The following is a 17,663-nucleotide window of genomic DNA, read 5'->3' on the forward strand; positions in this document are numbered from 1 at the left end:
TAGTGTTTTTTTGTAAATAAATATATTTCGGTACACGGCGGGAAAAAGCTGATAACTCGAGATATAAAATTGAAGAAATTTGAACCTCATTTTTATTTTAAGTTCAAATTTCTTTAGTTCTATAATTATGTCGAGTTATCAACTTCTCATCATTTATACAATCAATATAGATGGTGAACTCGACTAAATTATGATTTTAGAGATAGACCATATTAGATCGTGGATTAGTTATACTATGTGTGTGGCCTAATAAAATATGTACTTTTTGAAGTGCGAAGAGATATGAAGATACAATGATAATAGGTCAGAAAAAGGGCCATTCATGATGATGTAAACTTGTATAGTATACAGTTCCCTACTGCTAAGATTTTTGTATAAAAAATAAAAGACATAAGTGTGTATTAAATTTAGAGAATTATTTTTATATGAGGTCTCATTTTAATAAAATGTTTATACTCGTGATAGATTCTTTAAGTGAAAATAAACAATTTGAAATAAAAATATATATAATTGAATTTAAGCAGTAGGCACTGTATGTATTTCGCTAATTTAAGTATTAACAATACTCTTTTCTTTAGTTACCCTATCTTAAGGCAGAAAAATATATTTTTCAAGGGTTACCGGTATTATGTGCTGAATGTTTTGTAAATCTTATAAATATTGAACAACTTTTTGTAAGTAATGTATCTACATTTAATTTAAGATATTTTTCTAGAAATATAAAAAAAAATACTTTTGATATGATGTGGTTTCTTTTTTTGGTGTCACTTTTTTATCTTAGGTACCTATTGTCAATTATAATTGGTATGATATTAGACATTATTCTAAATCTTATAGGTATTTAAATTAATTTTGGGCTAAATAATAAATATAGAATTACGAAACTGATGAATAAAGAAAAATAAAAGTATAAAATTACTAAAATAATTTTATAAAATAATAATTAAAAATCCATTCACAATTAAACACGTACAACTTAATATTATAATTACGTTAATTAAATTAGGTAATCCATTTACTTTGTTACATGAAAACTAAACATTAAATGATACGTTACCTATGAAAAGGGACCTTATTGTTGATGACGCTTACGCCATTATTAACGATGCTCCGATATACCTATAAATACAATGCCGCGCTACGCTGTGCGGCGTAAGCGCCATCGACAATAAGGTCCCTTTTCTTAGATAATGCCCCATATATTTTGACACTTAATTCATAATAATCATAATTCTGCCTTTTTTGCCTTGGAAGCATCAAAAACACTTCTGTTTTTTTTTATTGTTCTCTCTTTTCGCTTGTTACATATTCGACAATTCTCGGTCTCTCATCTTGCTAGAAATCACATCACATTTTAATCAATGCGCTAAAAATCCTAAAACTTTCATCATTTAATTATTATCAATCACAGAACACTTAATAAAAATTAAGATTAAGGTACTAGTTACTGTATTTTGTACACACTTTCATTGCTGACAGTACTCCTTCCTTATAGTTCTATCCAGACGAGACAATTTTTCGCCAATCTGATGAAATTTTCCGATCGAACAGGGTCGTGCGGACGCAAATACCAATTTGATTCCCCGATCACATCAGCAGGTGCGGACACAAAAATGCCAATTTTCATAGTAGAATGAAAATTGGTGATTTAATTTGTGTACGTGTGGACGCTAGATGAGATTGACCAATTATTTATCATTATTTATTTATTTATTTATTTTTTTATTATTTACAAATCGACTGATTTCGTCAGTCCCGTCTGGATACCCCTTATAACTCATAATCTACTCAAAGAACCAATTTAGAAGCCATTTTATAAGTTGGTCAGGTAACCGATTGGTATGTCTTATTATTGATGTTTCTAAAATAACCAATCCCTAAACATTATTAGCTATTACGACGGGACAAACTACTACATGATATATATCTGAACACCAGACTAACCTGTTTAGGTATTGCATATTACCAATTCTCAGGTCATTTCAACTCTTACGTACAGTAACCTAGTACGGTATCATCATCCTGCTAGGCCTTGTTCCCATTTACTTGGAGTCAGCCTTCCCTGTTCTTATAACCCAGATAATCTTAACAACAAATTACAAACTAGACTTCTCAAACTGGTTCCTTTTAAAATTTGTACCAGTTGCTTTATCTGAACTCTGATTTTTCCCATCAGTTTTACTGACACCTATTGATTTCCATTGCTTATCAGTCTCTGTATCATTATTGTCGTTTAAATATGCTACATTAGCCTTCCCACTATCTTTAGTACTTAGTTCAACATCTTTTCTTATTTTACTTGAACCAGTGTCAACAACTCCATCTATTTTACTGACGTTTTGGAAAGTAGTTTCCCTAGACTCCGGATCCCCATTGATTGATGTTTTTGGAGTAGCGTCTCCCTCTTTGTGGATCATTTTGTTGACGAAGAAGTTGAGATTGTAGAAGACCCATGTGGAGCCCCAGATGCCTGCCTGGTAGATGCAGACCTGCCACCAGTTCATGACGCCGAAGACCCCGTATAGCCAGCAGCCACCGAAGAAATATATGGAGTAGTACCTGGAAATATAAAAATTAGCGTTAAGTTTCCGATAAAATGCGAGATGGCGGAAATTTGCTATACTTATTGTATGTACTACTGTATCTGTATTGATTCTCAAGAGACCATTCGAATAAACTGTCTTCAACAGATACATAATTACCTATAATCTGGATCAAATTCGATCATGACCAGATTTATAAATATTGAAGCTAGGTATTTGGAGTTATTAAAATCATACATATCTTTGATTGACTTGGAGATAATTGACGATTATACAAAAGGTACCCTGAAAAATTGGAACTTAAAAAAAATCTGCATAGGGCTTAAAGTGGGTCAATCATTCAGGATGTTAATCTTATGGCTTTAATTGGGTTAACAATTAAGGAGTTCAGGTTGCCGACCAGCAAACAGGGGTGTATTCCCATTCGTCCTCGCCGGGCACTGACGTGAATAGGTGTTTTCATATAAATCATTCCCATTTGTCCCCGCCCCATGTCAACGTCACAAAATGGAAACACACCATAACACGGTTTTCAATAAAATTACAACATAGAAGACCGATATAAACACCCACAGATACCTCTCCACCTTCACATCTGTCGGCTGTCTTCGTCTTGTCAGAAGAGTCTCTATAGTGATCACGATGAAGATGTTGGTGTGGACGCAGTGGTTCAGCCCCCCTTGGTACGACCTGGTAGTTAGCTTGGAGGAACATTAGCCATTGGTAAATACTCACACTACAGCATAGAAGACAGACACAAACACCCACAAACACCTCTCGACCTTCACATCTGTCGGCTGTTTTCGTCTTGTCAGAAGAGTCTCTATAGTGATCACGATGAAGATGTTGGTGTGGACGCAGTGGTTCAGCCACCAGTGGCCTATTTTATAAAGCTACAAATTACAATTTACAAGCGGAAGTCTCGTTCTAACACATAGGGTTAGAAAGAGACTTACGCTTGTAAATTGTAACTTGTAGCTTTATAAAATAGGCCACAGGGCACGATCTGGTAGTAAGCTTGGGGAAAGACTAGCCATTGGTAAATACTCACACTACAGCATAGAAGACAGACACAAACACCCACAAACACCTCTCGACCTTCACATCGGTAGGCTGTCTTCGTCTTGACAGAAGAGTCTCTATAGTGATCACGATGATGTTGGTGTGGACGCAGTGGTTCAGCCCCCCTTGGTACGACCTGGTAGTTAGCTTGGAGGAACATTAGCCATTGGTAAATACTCACACTACAGCATAGAAGACAGACACAAACACCCACAAACACCTCTCGACCTTCACATCGGTCGGCTGTCTTCGTCTTGTCAGAAGAGTCTCTATAGTGATCACGATGAAGATGTTGGTGTGGACGCAGTGGTTCAGCCACCAGGGCACGATCCGGTAGTAAGCTTGGGGAAAGACTAGCCATTGGTAAATACTCACACTACAGCATAGAAGACAGACACAAACACCCACAAACACCTCTCGACCTTCACATCGGTAGGCTGTCTTTGTCTTGTCAGAAGAGTCTCTATAGTGATCACGATGAAGATGTTGGTGTGGACGCAGTGGTTCAGCCACCACGGCACGATCTGGTAGTAAGCTTGGGGAAAGACTAGCCATTGGTAAATACTCACACTACAGCATAGAAGACAGACACAAACACCCACAAACACCTCTCCACCTTCACATCTGTCGGCTGTCTTCGTCTTGTCAGAAGAGTCTCTATAGTGATCACAATGAAGATGTTGGTGTGGACACAGTGGTTCAGCCACCACGGCACGATCTGGTCGTAGACTTGGGGGAAGACCAGCTCGCGGTCGATGAGGTAGACGCACCAGAACATTCCGGTGACGAACTGGAAAAAAGAAGATAGGCTAGAAATAAGTTACACAACTTTAAAATCAAGGGGAGAGGCCCCTTGATTTCCACGACTCCCGATTTGGTGTTTCCTCCGGCCAGTTGTTCAGGAAGCTGTTCAGGTCATCAGGCCATCTCCGTTTGCGTCTGCCGCGTCCACGTCCCTCTACCGGCATCCACTTGGTGGCTAAGCTAGCCCACCTCTCCGGATGCATGCGGTAGACGTGACCGGCCCAGTCTCATTTGAGCCTATCGGTTTTCTCGCCTACGTCAACAATGCGGATTTTAGAGCGCAGCGTGGCTACTTGTTATTCAACTTAAATACTAGCCGATTCGAACTTTAAAATACGTCAATTAATAGATCTAAAAACGAAATTGATTAGATTCAGTGTCAAAATAGACTAGACATAAAAATTCAAAATCGCTCTCCTTCTTGATTCGACTGGCAAATCATATTACTTTTTGGCAACCGGGTTTTTTAACCTAATTAGACCCCGCTGAATCCGAATTTGCCGGTTGCTCGATCGAAATCATGACCGGAAGTGAGATATTTGACATTAAAGGTCCCTTTTTTTAGTTTTTCGTAAATAACTCTTAAACGGAGGCGCATAGCAAAAAATGTTCTATTATATAAGTAATCTGCATAAAATTGCCTACAAGAAAGATTCAGTACAATTTTTCGCTAGGATCAATATTCAAAGAGATATTAACGCGGGAAATTTAATTATAATCACTTCTAAGGTCCCTTTTTTAGTTTTTCGTAAATAACTCATAAACGGTGGCCAATATCAAAAAATGTTGTTAAACGATAATAATCTACACAAAATTTTGAACAAAACAAATTCAGTACACTTTTCGCAGAGATCAATATTTAAAAAGATAATAAAGAGGGAAAGTTCTATAGTTCGTTTTTTTTAGCATTAGAAAGAACTCCACAGAAGTAAGCGTACAGTTTTTATCAGGCTCTTTAATTGTTAATAATTATTGAATTTTCTAATGTAGCACGGTCAATACATATAATTTACTTCAAATTATTACCGCTAAAAGTGCCGGATTTGGAACCACAAGCTTACTTCTGCGAAGTTCTTTCTAATGCTAAAAAAAACGAACTATAGTATAATGAATTTTAAGTTTCCTTGTTTTTATTTATTCGTTAATAATTTGAAAAATATGACTCATAGCAAAAAAGATCTTATACCTAAATAATAAACATAAAATTTCCTACAAGAAACATGTAGAACACTTTTCGCTAGGATCAATATTTAAAAAGACAAAGCAGCGGGTAAGTTAATTATAAATAATTTTAAAGTTCCTTTTTAGTTATTTGTAAATAACTCGTAAACGGTGTCCCATAACAAAATAGTTTTAAAAAATAAATTATCTACATAAAATTCCCTCCAAAAAACATCTGGAACACTTTTCTCTAGGATCAATATTTAAAGCGATATTAATGGAAGAAAGTTAATTACAATCAGTTCACTGGTCACTTTTCATTAGTTTTTCGTAAATAACTCGTAAACGGTAGCCCTTTGCAAAATAATATTCTACATAAATATTAAACATAAAATTGTCCACAAAAAAGGTTCAGTACACTTTTTTGCTACGTTCAATATTTAAAGAGGTATTAAAGGGTGTAAGTTATTTATAATCAATTTCCAGGTCCATATTTTTAGGTTTTCGTAAATGACTCGTAAAATAAGGCTCATAGCAAAATAAGTCCTTAAAGTTCTTGTAAATAAAAAATCGGCATAAAATTTTCTACGAAAACATAATGAACACTTTTCTGTGGGATAAATATTTGAAACGATATTAAAGAAAGAAAGTTGATTACGATCAATTCACAGGTCACTTCTTTTTAGTTTTTAGGGTTCCGTACCTCAAAAGGAAAAAACCGGCCAAGCGCGAGTCTGACTCGCGTTGCAAGGGTTCCGTACATTACCCAAATTTCAACAACGTATTCTTTATATGTGAAACGCGAGTGAATTGCCATTAAAAAACCCGTAGGGGTCGGTTCAAAAACTAAGTAATGTGCGACTCGCGCTTGACTGCATATTTCTAATAGGTTTTCCTGTCATCTATAGGTAAACCCAGTAGTTTCGGAGATAACCCCCCCCCCCCATAGCCAAACAATGACCATTCCCCCCCCCATTTATTGAACTTACCCCCTTTAATACCTCTTTAAATATTGATCGTAGCGAAAAAGTGTACAGAACCTTTTTTGTGTACAATTTTATGTTTAATATTTATGTAGAATATTATTTTGCAAAGGGCCACCGTTTACGAGTTATTTACGAAAAACTAATAAAAAGTGACCTGTGAACTGATTGTAATTAACTTTCTTCCATTAATATCGCTTTAAATATTGATCCTAGAGAAAAGTGTTCCAGATGTTTTTTGGAGGGAATTTTATGTAGATAATTTATTTTTAAAAACTATTTTGTTATGGGACACCGTTTACGAGTTATTTACAAATAACTAAAAAGGGACTTTAAAATCATTTATAATTAACTTACCCGCTGCTTTGTCTTTTTAAATATTGATCCTAGCGAAAAGTGTTCTGCATGTTTCTTGTAGGAAATTTTATGTTTATTATTTAGGTATAAGATTTTGTTTGCTATGAGTCATACTTTTCAAATTATTAACGAATAAATAAAAACAAGGAAACTTAGAATTCATTATACTAGAACTTTCCCTCTTTATTATCTTTTTAAATATTGACCCCTGCGAAAAGTGTACTGAATCTGTTTTGTTAAAAATTTTGTGTAAATTATTATCGTTGAACAACATTTTTTGATATTGGCCACCGTTTATGAGTTATTTACGAAAAACTAAAAAAGGGACCTTAGAAGTGATTATAATTAAATTTCCCGCGTTAATATCTCTTTGAATATTGATCCTAGCGAAAAATTGTACTGAATCTTTCTTGTAGGCAATTTTATGCAGATTACTTATGTAATAGAATATTTTTTGCTATGCGCCTCCGTTTAAGAGTTATTTACGAAAAACTAAAAAAAGGGACCTTTAATGTCAAATATCTCACTTCCGGTCAAGATTTCGATCGAGCAACCGGCAAATTCGGATTCAGCGGGGTCTAATTAGGTTAAAAAACCCGGTTGCCAAAAAGTAATATGCTTTGCCAGTCGAAATCGTTTTGATGAAAAATATGACCAGTCAAGTGACGTTTCTGTTTGAAGAATCTAATCTATATCGTTTCTAGATCTATTAACTGACGTATCTTAAAGTTCGAATCGAGCCGATATACTTACACATGTGAACGGGAAGACCAGCCCATTGAATATGACGTCACGGAAGTATTTGATCTTCTTGCCGAGACTGCTGTCGTGCTTGTCTAACCAACGTAACACGTCGTGCAGCAGAGCGAGACCGAGAAACACGGTCTGGAACGACTGGGGACAAAAAAAAAGGTTTGAATCAGGGCTTAGTCTTTAAATATGATCAGGAATCACGGAAGAAAGAATGAGCGCGCCGCGCTCTGACGGGAAACGGCATGTGCCTGGATTAGTATGAGAACCTATGTCGCCAAAACGCTGTCACAAAAATTGGCCATATTTTCTTATTTCGAAAGGGATTATGAGCCCTTGCCCATCACAGTAATTTGAACTTTACAGTCCAGAAAATTATGTCGAAATTGCACTACGATTTTTATTTTTTGTAAAAATACACAAATCATTGACAAATTGTCATTTATGCTCTATCCCTTTTACACTTGCATGACTTTTCCAAGAGTGAATGCGATAGGATAAAATATTCGACTATGAGGTTGACACATGCGATAGGGATGTGCATGATTCGGTGTGATATCGATAAACGCTTATTAATGATCGATGTACACGTAAACTATTCAGTTTTTTTATACATATGTATTACTATATTTTCGACGATTAGGTACTTCATTTTAATAATAAAATCTTGTATTGAAAGTAATCACGCCACCAACCACGCATATAACTGTAAGCGAGTAGGTATATAATAAAAACTGTTACTCTTTAGCACACCCCACAACAATATTGCTTTGTAATGACGCGAAATAATAACCTGCTAGCCAATTAGTGCTAACCCATTGTGTACTTATAGTTTTTTTTTATTAAATCAAATTTCTTATCCTCCCACCGCGATGCGTGTGTGCGTGCGTGAAAAATACGCAAGTTGCGTATTTTTTACCTGCAATTAATATTCTCACTAGATGCGTGCGTAAAAATACTCAAGTAAGTGTAGTTAATAAGTGTTCACAATACTTATTAACTAGCACGTTATTATGTGAAGGCATAACAAAGCAATAATCTTGTGTCATCTATCAATATGAATCTCCTATATAAGCTCTTATGCAAAATTATTAAAAAACGCTGATTAAAAACAATGCACTTATACGGTTATCACAATAATATAATGCGGATAGAAATGCCGCTCTGATGTATGAGCGAGATAGCACTGTGAACTTTTTTACCGGAGCATTGGTGCGTATTCGCATCCAATTTGAAGAACGCTTTAAGATTTGTGCAAGAGTGTGGAGCTCGGCTTTAGACTGGCCAGCAAATACCCAGCAGTAAAATTATGTGACAGCTTAAAATTGACACCTTACCTACTCGTATTTAATAGAGAAAATTGACAAATATGTATGGATACAATATACTATAAGAAAAACTTTAAATCAAATAATCCATGGAATAGGAATAAATAAGTAAGAACATATTTTGTACCTACATAATATAAATGTGCATAAGCGACGACTTTTTCGATATAATCATCCAGAGGCAAAACAAAAACAATTATTGTATGAACATAAACAAACCAAATTGTTTATTTATACGAACATCGATATCGATAACTTTTTTGATATGGTCCTCGCACTTTACTGGAGTCAGTTATGTAACGCTGCCATACATGACCCAAAAAAATTTTATTAAGCTATGAGCTTCATCACATCTGATATTTGAGTAATTCTAAGCATTTCTAGCCTGAAGTGGGGGGGAGGGTGGGGTACAAAGACGGCCGCCACCCGTCATCTTTAAAAAAAATCTACTCTGATCCTGGTGGGTACTAGGGCAAGTTTGGTATCATTTTCGTATAAACCAAAGACGTAGAATTCATCGCTGATATTTGTTTTTTTCAATTTCATAGTAATTTTACAAGAAAAACGTAAAAAAGTGAAAAATTTGGTTGGAGATTTTTGCTACGCGGAGCCGAAACTACAAAAGATAGAAAGTTGAAATTTGCACACTAGATTACATTTATAAAGTGTACAAGAGATAAGAAGCGATTTTGAGAAATTCAACCCCTAAGGGGGTTAAAAAGGGGATGAAAGTTTGTATGGGGTTCAAGTTTTATTTTAAGCTAGGAATTTGAAACTTCGTAAAACGATATATTATTAAAATACAAGAAAACTAATTTCAGCGTTTTTGAAAATTCATCCCTTAAGGTGGTGAGAAAGGAGTTGAAAGTTTGTATGGATATCAAAAAAAATTTCGAACGCGGGACTTGAATCTTTGTATTTGGGGATATTATTAAAAGACAGGAAAAGTAATTTCAGCGTTTTGTAAAATTCATCCTCTAACAGGGTTAAAAAGGGGTTGAAAGTTTGAATCCATTACAAATCCGAGTAGACACACATTTCTTATTGCCTCCCAGGCTTGAAATGCTTAGAATTACTCAAGGAACAAATGTGATGAAGCTCATAGCTTAATAAAAAATTTTTGGGTCAACTTTATAACTGCTTCCGCTACTTGGCTGAATTGCGCACCCGTACATGACTTTTACGCTAAGTAGATATCAACCTTATCTCATTTACATAAATTTGATTTTTGTACTAAACAATCCAAAAATCCTTGCGGAAACCGAAAATTCAAAAAATATTGAAATATTACTTGAAATAATACTTACCGATGATATGAAATGCCTCCATATCTAATATTTTTTATTCGGCTATGTTTTTTACACTCCAAAATGGAGCAGCACGGCATATTCGTAATTATTTATAATTTTTACTGGAATCTTTTTCATATCTGACATGTCAAAAGCGCCATACTGAACTGTCAATAGTCTGTGCTGAAGGTGAATGCAGCTAAGCTTAATCTTGCCACACGCCATAGACGTACGTTTCACTTCTATTACTTCTTTGTTTTGTGATCAGGAATACATCAAATCTTTCGGGCTCCTCGTGATATATTTACTACTAAGGTACCAACACAATTTGCCACGTGACCCGATCATGACTTTGCCGCATGTTAAATATAGCCCCGATAACAAGAATTATGTCAAGAAATATAGGTATTTCTAAATAGGTTTCCAATTAACCTTTGGTCCTTGTATATTTCAATTATAGTCGATTTATGCAGTCAATGATAACGTATATTTTGCTTAATAAGCGCTAATTAGTGCTATTATAATAAGTTAGTCAGATTTATGAAAATTAGAATGATAGACAGAATTATCTAAGTAGGGCATGGGTGTTACAAAGAGATATGTAAATAATAATAAAAAATAAGTTTAAAAACTAAAACCCGACTACTGCAAATCGCGCTCTAAAAAGTATGAAACAAGATAGAATTCTTATCTAAAATTATCAAGCAGGAAATATTATAAATGTTACCATTTTTTTTATAAAAATATAACGTAATATAATTTACTGATTTTTTTATATATTTACAGAGATTCAGAGGATCGCCGTGGTCGTATGCCACGATTATAAACTTAAAAGTAATGTGGAATACGACCACGGCTATCCTCTGAATCTCTGTTTTTAGAGCGCGATTTGCAGTAGTCGGGTTTTAGTTTTTAAACTTATTTTTTATTTAATTAATTTTGGGGTCATGATTTCGTTACTAACTTTTTGAAGTCACTTTATATTACTTTTGCGAGGGCGTCCTCAGTACAGAAATGCACGCAGAGCGCCGCCTATATCGGGCTACGCCCGACTCCTTTAGTGCTTATGAGGGCGCCAATGGCGGCCGTCTTTGGAACGCGTACGTCGGGTTACGCTCGACACTTTTAGTATAAGGGCGCCGAAGGCGCCCGGTTTTGGAACGCGTACGTCGGGCTACGCCCGACTCTTTTAGTATGAGGGCGCCGAAGGCGCCCAGATTTGGAACGAGTACGTTGGGCTACGCCCGACTCTTTTAGTATGAGGGCGCCTTCGGCGCCCGGATTTGGAACGCGTACGTCGGGCTACGCCCGATTCTTTTAGTATGAGGGCGCCGAAGGCGCCCGGCTTTGGAACGCGTACGTCGGGTTACGCTCGACACTTTTAGTATGAGTGCGCCGAAGGCGCCCAGCTTTGGAACGCGTGCGTCGGGCTACGCCCGACTCTTTTAGTATGAGGGCGCCCGGCTTTGGAACGCGTATGTCGGGCTACGCCCGACTCTTTTAGTCTGGGGGCGAAGAAGGGGTGCCCGGCTTTGGAACGCGTACGTCGGGCTACGCCCGACACTTTTAGTATGAGGGCGCCGAAGGCGCCCGGCTTTGCAACGCGTACGTCGGGCTTCGCCCAACTCTTTTAGTATGAGGGCGCCGAATGCGCCCGGCTTTGGAACGCGTACGTCGGGCTACGCCCGATTCTTTTAGTATGAGAGCGCCGAAGGCGCCCGGCTTTGGAACGCGTACGTCGGGTTACGCTCGACACTTTTAGTATGAGTGCGCCGAAGGCGCCCGGCTTTGGAACCGGTGCGTCGGGCTACGCCCGACACTTTTAGTATGAGGGCGCCGAAGGCGCCCGGCTTTGGAACGCGTGCGTCGGGCTACGCCCGACTCTTTTAGTATGAGGGCGCCGAAGGCGCCCGGCTTTGGAACGCGTACGTCGGGCTACGCCCGACACATTCAGTATGAGGGCGCCGAAGGCGCCCGGCTTTGGAACGCGTATGTCGGGCTACGCCCGACTCTTCTAGTATGAGGGCGCCGAAGGCGCCCGGCTTTGGAACGCGTTTGTCGGGCTACGCCCGACTCTTTTAGTCTGGGGGCGAAGAAGGTGCACGGCTTTGGAACGCGTACGTCGGGCTACGCCCGACACTTTTAGTATGAGGGCGCCTTCGGCGCCCGGCTTTGGAACGCGTATGTCGGGCTACGCCCGACTCTTTTAGTATGAGGGCGCCGACGGCGCCCGGCTTTGGAACGCGTACGTCGGGCTACGCCCGACACTTTTAGTATGAGGGCGCCGAAGGCGCCCGGCTTTGCAACGCGTACGTCGGGCTCCGCCCGACTCTTTTAGTATGAGGGCGCCGAAGGCGCCCGACTTTGGAACGCGTACGTCGGGCTACGCCTGACACTTTTAGTATGAGGGCACCGAAGGCGCCCGGCTTTGCAACGCGTACGTCGGGCTCCGCCCGACTCTTTTAGTATGAGGGCGCCGAAGGCGCCCGGCTTCGGAACGCGTACGTATCTTGTAAAAAAATTTACTGTTTCATACATTTTGGCTGATCAGGACTTCTATACCTATTCACGTTATAAAATGTTGCAGGACATTAAAAAAACACCATGTACAGCGGCCAAACAAATTTCTTTTGCAAAAACCTTCTTGTATCGCCGTAGTCGCGTAACACGCGGATAGAAACCAGAGCGCTTGTAGATTCATAGTTCGAATCACCTAACCAAAAATTTAATGTTTTATCTGGCGCATGCAAGCAAAGCCGGGTGCAAACGCTAACAATATTTATATATTTGAAATGTGCTAATTGAGCTCTTTCCAATGATGTATAACACATCATCATTACTTAATTTTAGTTTTTTGGTTCGTGACTTTATGACCTCTAGAGGGCGCAGTGTTCATTTTTTTGGGACGCCATATAGCCTATAACCAGCGGACGATTAAGACGATTCGAATGACACATCGTTTGTTAAATTATAATAAGTACTTTAGAAGTTATGAGGGAACAGATGAACATACATACATACATACCCACATACATACCGGTCAAAATCATAACCCTCCTTTTGCGTTGCCGTAGTCGGGTAAAAAGTAATCAACCCATCCGTCTCCTCCTCTTCTTCTTCTTCCTCGCGTTGTCCCGGCATTTTTGCCACGGCTCATGGGAGCCTGGGGTCCGCTTGGCAACTAATCCCAAGAATTGGCATAGGCACTAGTCTTTACGAAAGCGACTGCCATCTGACCTTCCAACCCAGAGGGTAAACTAGGCCTTATTGGGATTAGTCCGGTTTCCTCACGATGTTTTCCTTCACCGAAAAGCGACTGGTAAATATCAAGTGATATTTCGTACATAAGTTCCGAAAAATTCATTGGTACGAGCCGGGGATCGAACCCATCCGTCTATCGATAGATATTTAATACCTAGTCGGTAGTGACCCTGCCTACAAAGCAGGAGGTCCCGGGTTCGAATCCCGCACTGAGAGAAAAATCATCGCCAGGAATTAAAAAACAGTTCTATACTGGGGGAAAAAATGAAGTTTTAGTAATAATTATGGACGTTTCACTATTTCTGTAAAGTTTATTTATTTCTACAAACAGATCAGTAATCCCAAATATAATTTCAACAAACAGATAATAGAAATTGCAAGAACTAATAGAAATTGCAAAAGTCAATTTGTTCCTATTAGTTAACTCTCCTTGTCCCCGGATTAAGTTTATTTTTGTAATTCTAAGTGTATTTTTGTTGTACTTTTCTCTCAGTGCGGTAGAGCATTTATTTGTGTGTTTAACACAAATATTTGTTTGTGAATTATGGATGTTTTCTGTGTATATGTGACGTTCCACAGCAAAAGGTGCCTTATGGCGGCTGGCGCTTACGTCGTATAGCGCCACAATAATATTGGAGCGGCGTTAATAATAGCATAAGCGCCAACCGCCATAAGGTACTTTACCCGTGGGACGTCACATATAAGTATTTTTATATAATTATATATTATATAAAAGTTTTTATTGAAATAAATACATTAATTTTATTTACTATCTTATGTACAAAAGTTAAGAAACTAAAACCCGTTCTGAGCCAATTAATTGATTAATACAGTAGGTATGCTTCTTTTTGTTGTCGATTATTGGAAATAACTTTTGTTTGATAATTTATTTTTTTATCTTTTGTACTAATTAAAAAAATATTACCGTTACAGCATTTCTGAGAAGTAACCCTACGTGGGATTTCAGGGTTTTTCCAATGGCTAAGGTCACCCTGTATGTCAGATTTGCACTGTCAGTGACTCATGGTACGGGTACAGGATCAAACCGATGACCTTTCATAAGTCGCACGACTAAACCAACTACACGGCACGGCTATCACTGGCTTAGTCGGATGATCATTAGCCTTCTTGCATTATCAACTTTATGAACTAAGTTATGAGCGTTGGGTAGACTGGGGAGGGTTGAAACAATTTATGTATCAGTATAGTCGATAGTGTCAAAATTTACGTTTCTTCAAACAAAAATGTCACTTTTGACACTTGTTTGACTGACATATCCAATCCATATTATTCGTATCTCAACGTAACGTATCTCATTGTTCGAATACGGCTGTATAACTGTTGGGAAGAGCGGTGCCTCCCAACACAGGCAATTCTTTGCTTACTGGGCGGCTCCATCCCCTAAACCATGGCCACGTGTATTTAAAAGAAATAAAGGATTTTGTATTTTGTATTTGTATAACTATTTCATTTTTACAGTGAGAAAGGTATGTGCCTGTATTATTAAACCTTATTTATTTAGTCCTTAAGTAAAGTTTGTTTGAAAGCCCTACCGCCCATGGTTATTTAATGATAGGGAATCAAAAAGAATGTGGGAGAGTGGTTCAATTGACCCTATTGATGTGTTAAATGAAATACTAAGAAGAGTGAATGAAAGGAGAGCCATCCTGAACACCATTGCAAACAGACGCAGAAAAATGATTGGACACTTAATACGACACGACCACTTCTTTAAAACTATCCTGGAGGCGCGGACAGGACGCAAGCGGGGAAGATGAAAACCCAGTCGCAGCTTTTTGGAGCAAGTGAAAGAAAAAGTAGGGGTCGTGTCGTATCAAAAAGTCAAAGAGTTGGCGCAAGATAGGGAAAGCTGGAAGATACTCCACCGACAAGAGAATAACTCTTATGTTAATGATAATAATGATGTTGATGATATGCTCGAGCGCTATTGGTCCAGGATTTAAGAATGACCGACCACATAGACTGAGTACTGCGTCACATAGCTGTTGACAGATTTCAAGAAATTTGGCTTGTTTCAATCATGACGTGTTTCAATTGTCCCCGTTCTACCCAATAATAATTACCAAGATAATTCTTACAACAATCTGTCATTGACCCACAAAAAATGACCTCACACGCCGTCATCCTGATAAGAACCTTTTTCCATTGTCTTTAGACACATTTCGGCTTGTACAGAGTTATCAGGTTGTTGACATGGGGGCGAAGTGCAGACGGACAGACATCACGTGTCTGGTCTAGTATGTTATCTGTCGCGCGTTCCGGAAGGAGATAGCGATATAGGTTGTCTCGATGATATCACGAGATATCAGTAATATCTATGATTCTATACGGACCTGAATGATTGATATTTAAGACCAATTTATTTTCAGGTGACGAATCATGAAATAGTTGACGAAGATGTAACTTATGTGAAATTTACACAATTTTAAATTCCAATTACAATTTATTTATTATTTATTTAAACTTTAGTGCATAAAACATATACAACAATGTACAAAGGGCGGACTTAATGCCAAATGGCATTCTCTACCAGTCAACCATAGGGCCAAACAGAGATATCTACAATTGGTGCAGAGAGAGAAATATACCTATTGAGTAAATTTAAAAAAAGCAGACTATACATATAAACTACATAAATAAATAAAATATATATAAACTACCACATATTACCACACCACATATTTATATTATATACTTGTATTTAACCTTTTGGACGCCAATGACCGATATATCCGCAACGCAGGTTCAACGCCAAAGACCGATTAATCGGTCACAAACCACAGAGCAACATAGACCTACGTGATGCATGCATATGACGTTCAATTTCAGTTTTGACACTTCGGTGACGTGGCGTCAGCGTGACAGCTTTTGAGTTTAACACGGCGTCGAAAAGGTTAAGGTGCAGCAGTTTTTTTAAATCGTAGCACCTTTTTAGATCACAATTAAAACTGTTGCCTAAAATTTCATTAGCAAAAATTGAGACCTTTCTCTAGTAACTTCATCGATTTGAAATCTGATTTCTTGAGTTTAGATCGATACAAAAACGTCTAAAACGCACCTTTAAAAAATCAAAGACTTTTGCAAACACTTCCTATCTAATACCCGACTCAATTGAAATAAGGATAGCTAATTTTTAGGGTTCTGTACTTAAAGGGTAAAAACGGGACTCTATTACTAAGACTCCAGTGTCCGTCTGTCTGTCTGTCACCAGACTACCGTGATAGCTAAACAGTTGAAATTTTCGCAGATGATGTATTTCTGTTGCCGCTACAACAACAAATACTAATAAACGGTACGGAATCCTCGGTGGGCGAGTCCGACTCGCACTTGTCCAGTTTTATTCGATGACAATACAATAACAGAAGAAAATAAAGAAGATAAGTGTGATACAGTGGTAGAAAAATTATATTTTGTGTCAATTTTAATGTGTATATGTTGTGTTTATGTGTAATTCTCGTAAGTTTATTGTTGTGTATAGCTATGTGTGTACCTAAATCACATGAAGTAAATAATTTTGAATTTTTGAATTTTGAATAATATGCCAATATCGAGCTAACCATGATGCAGTCGACAGGAAAATCTCGATGGTCTTTTTTTCCGTAAATTGTCTAATACAAAAAAAATGCGATACTTACGAAATTCCATCCAGTTAAATACGCCACTCTGAACTTTTTCAACTTCCTTATTTCAAAGTGATCAATGTCCATGTTCAAACTGGCCCCCATATTACCCACATAACAATGGTGCAAAATCAAAAACATATGGTATACTGTCTTCCAATATAATCTAGCATCACTTCTGTCGAACAATTTTTCATTTTCAGTAATCAAAACACACAAAATGTTGTAAAAAATGTTGTTTTCTTTCCATAGGACATCCATTTTGCACAAAAAACCAATTTTAGTTTGTAAATCCGTCAAATTTTTATCTAAAACTAAAGCTAAATCCGTTGTTTCGTTAGCAAATCACAATGAGAACTATGTTTGCTTCTAATTATGAATTAGTTTATTAATGAACTCTTGTTGTGATAAGAGGTAATTGGTTACTATCCGGTGCGGTGGGTAGATGATAAACTTACGTTACAACATCTGGGTGACCATACGC

General features: G+C 37.8%; 1 protein-coding gene across 1 annotated transcript; it reads right to left on the minus strand.

The window, feature by feature from the left end:
* Positions 1–912: 912 nt before the first annotated feature.
* LOC134677158 (androgen-dependent TFPI-regulating protein-like) lies at positions 913–17,457 on the minus strand. Its single transcript, XM_063535616.1, has 4 exons — positions 17,195–17,457; positions 7,664–7,804; positions 4,175–4,395; positions 913–2,559 (listed from the first exon to the last, which is right to left on the minus strand). Exons 1-4 carry the CDS (start codon positions 17,438–17,440, stop codon positions 2,097–2,099), a joined length of 1,071 nt encoding a protein of 356 aa, XP_063391686.1. The 5' UTR covers positions 17,441–17,457; the 3' UTR covers positions 913–2,096.
* Positions 17,458–17,663: the final 206 nt, after the last annotated feature.

The sequence above is a fragment of the Cydia fagiglandana genome, chromosome 25 (genome assembly GCF_963556715.1).
Source record: "Cydia fagiglandana chromosome 25, ilCydFagi1.1, whole genome shotgun sequence".
In the NCBI taxonomy this organism is placed as follows: Eukaryota; Metazoa; Arthropoda; class Insecta; order Lepidoptera; family Tortricidae; genus Cydia; species Cydia fagiglandana.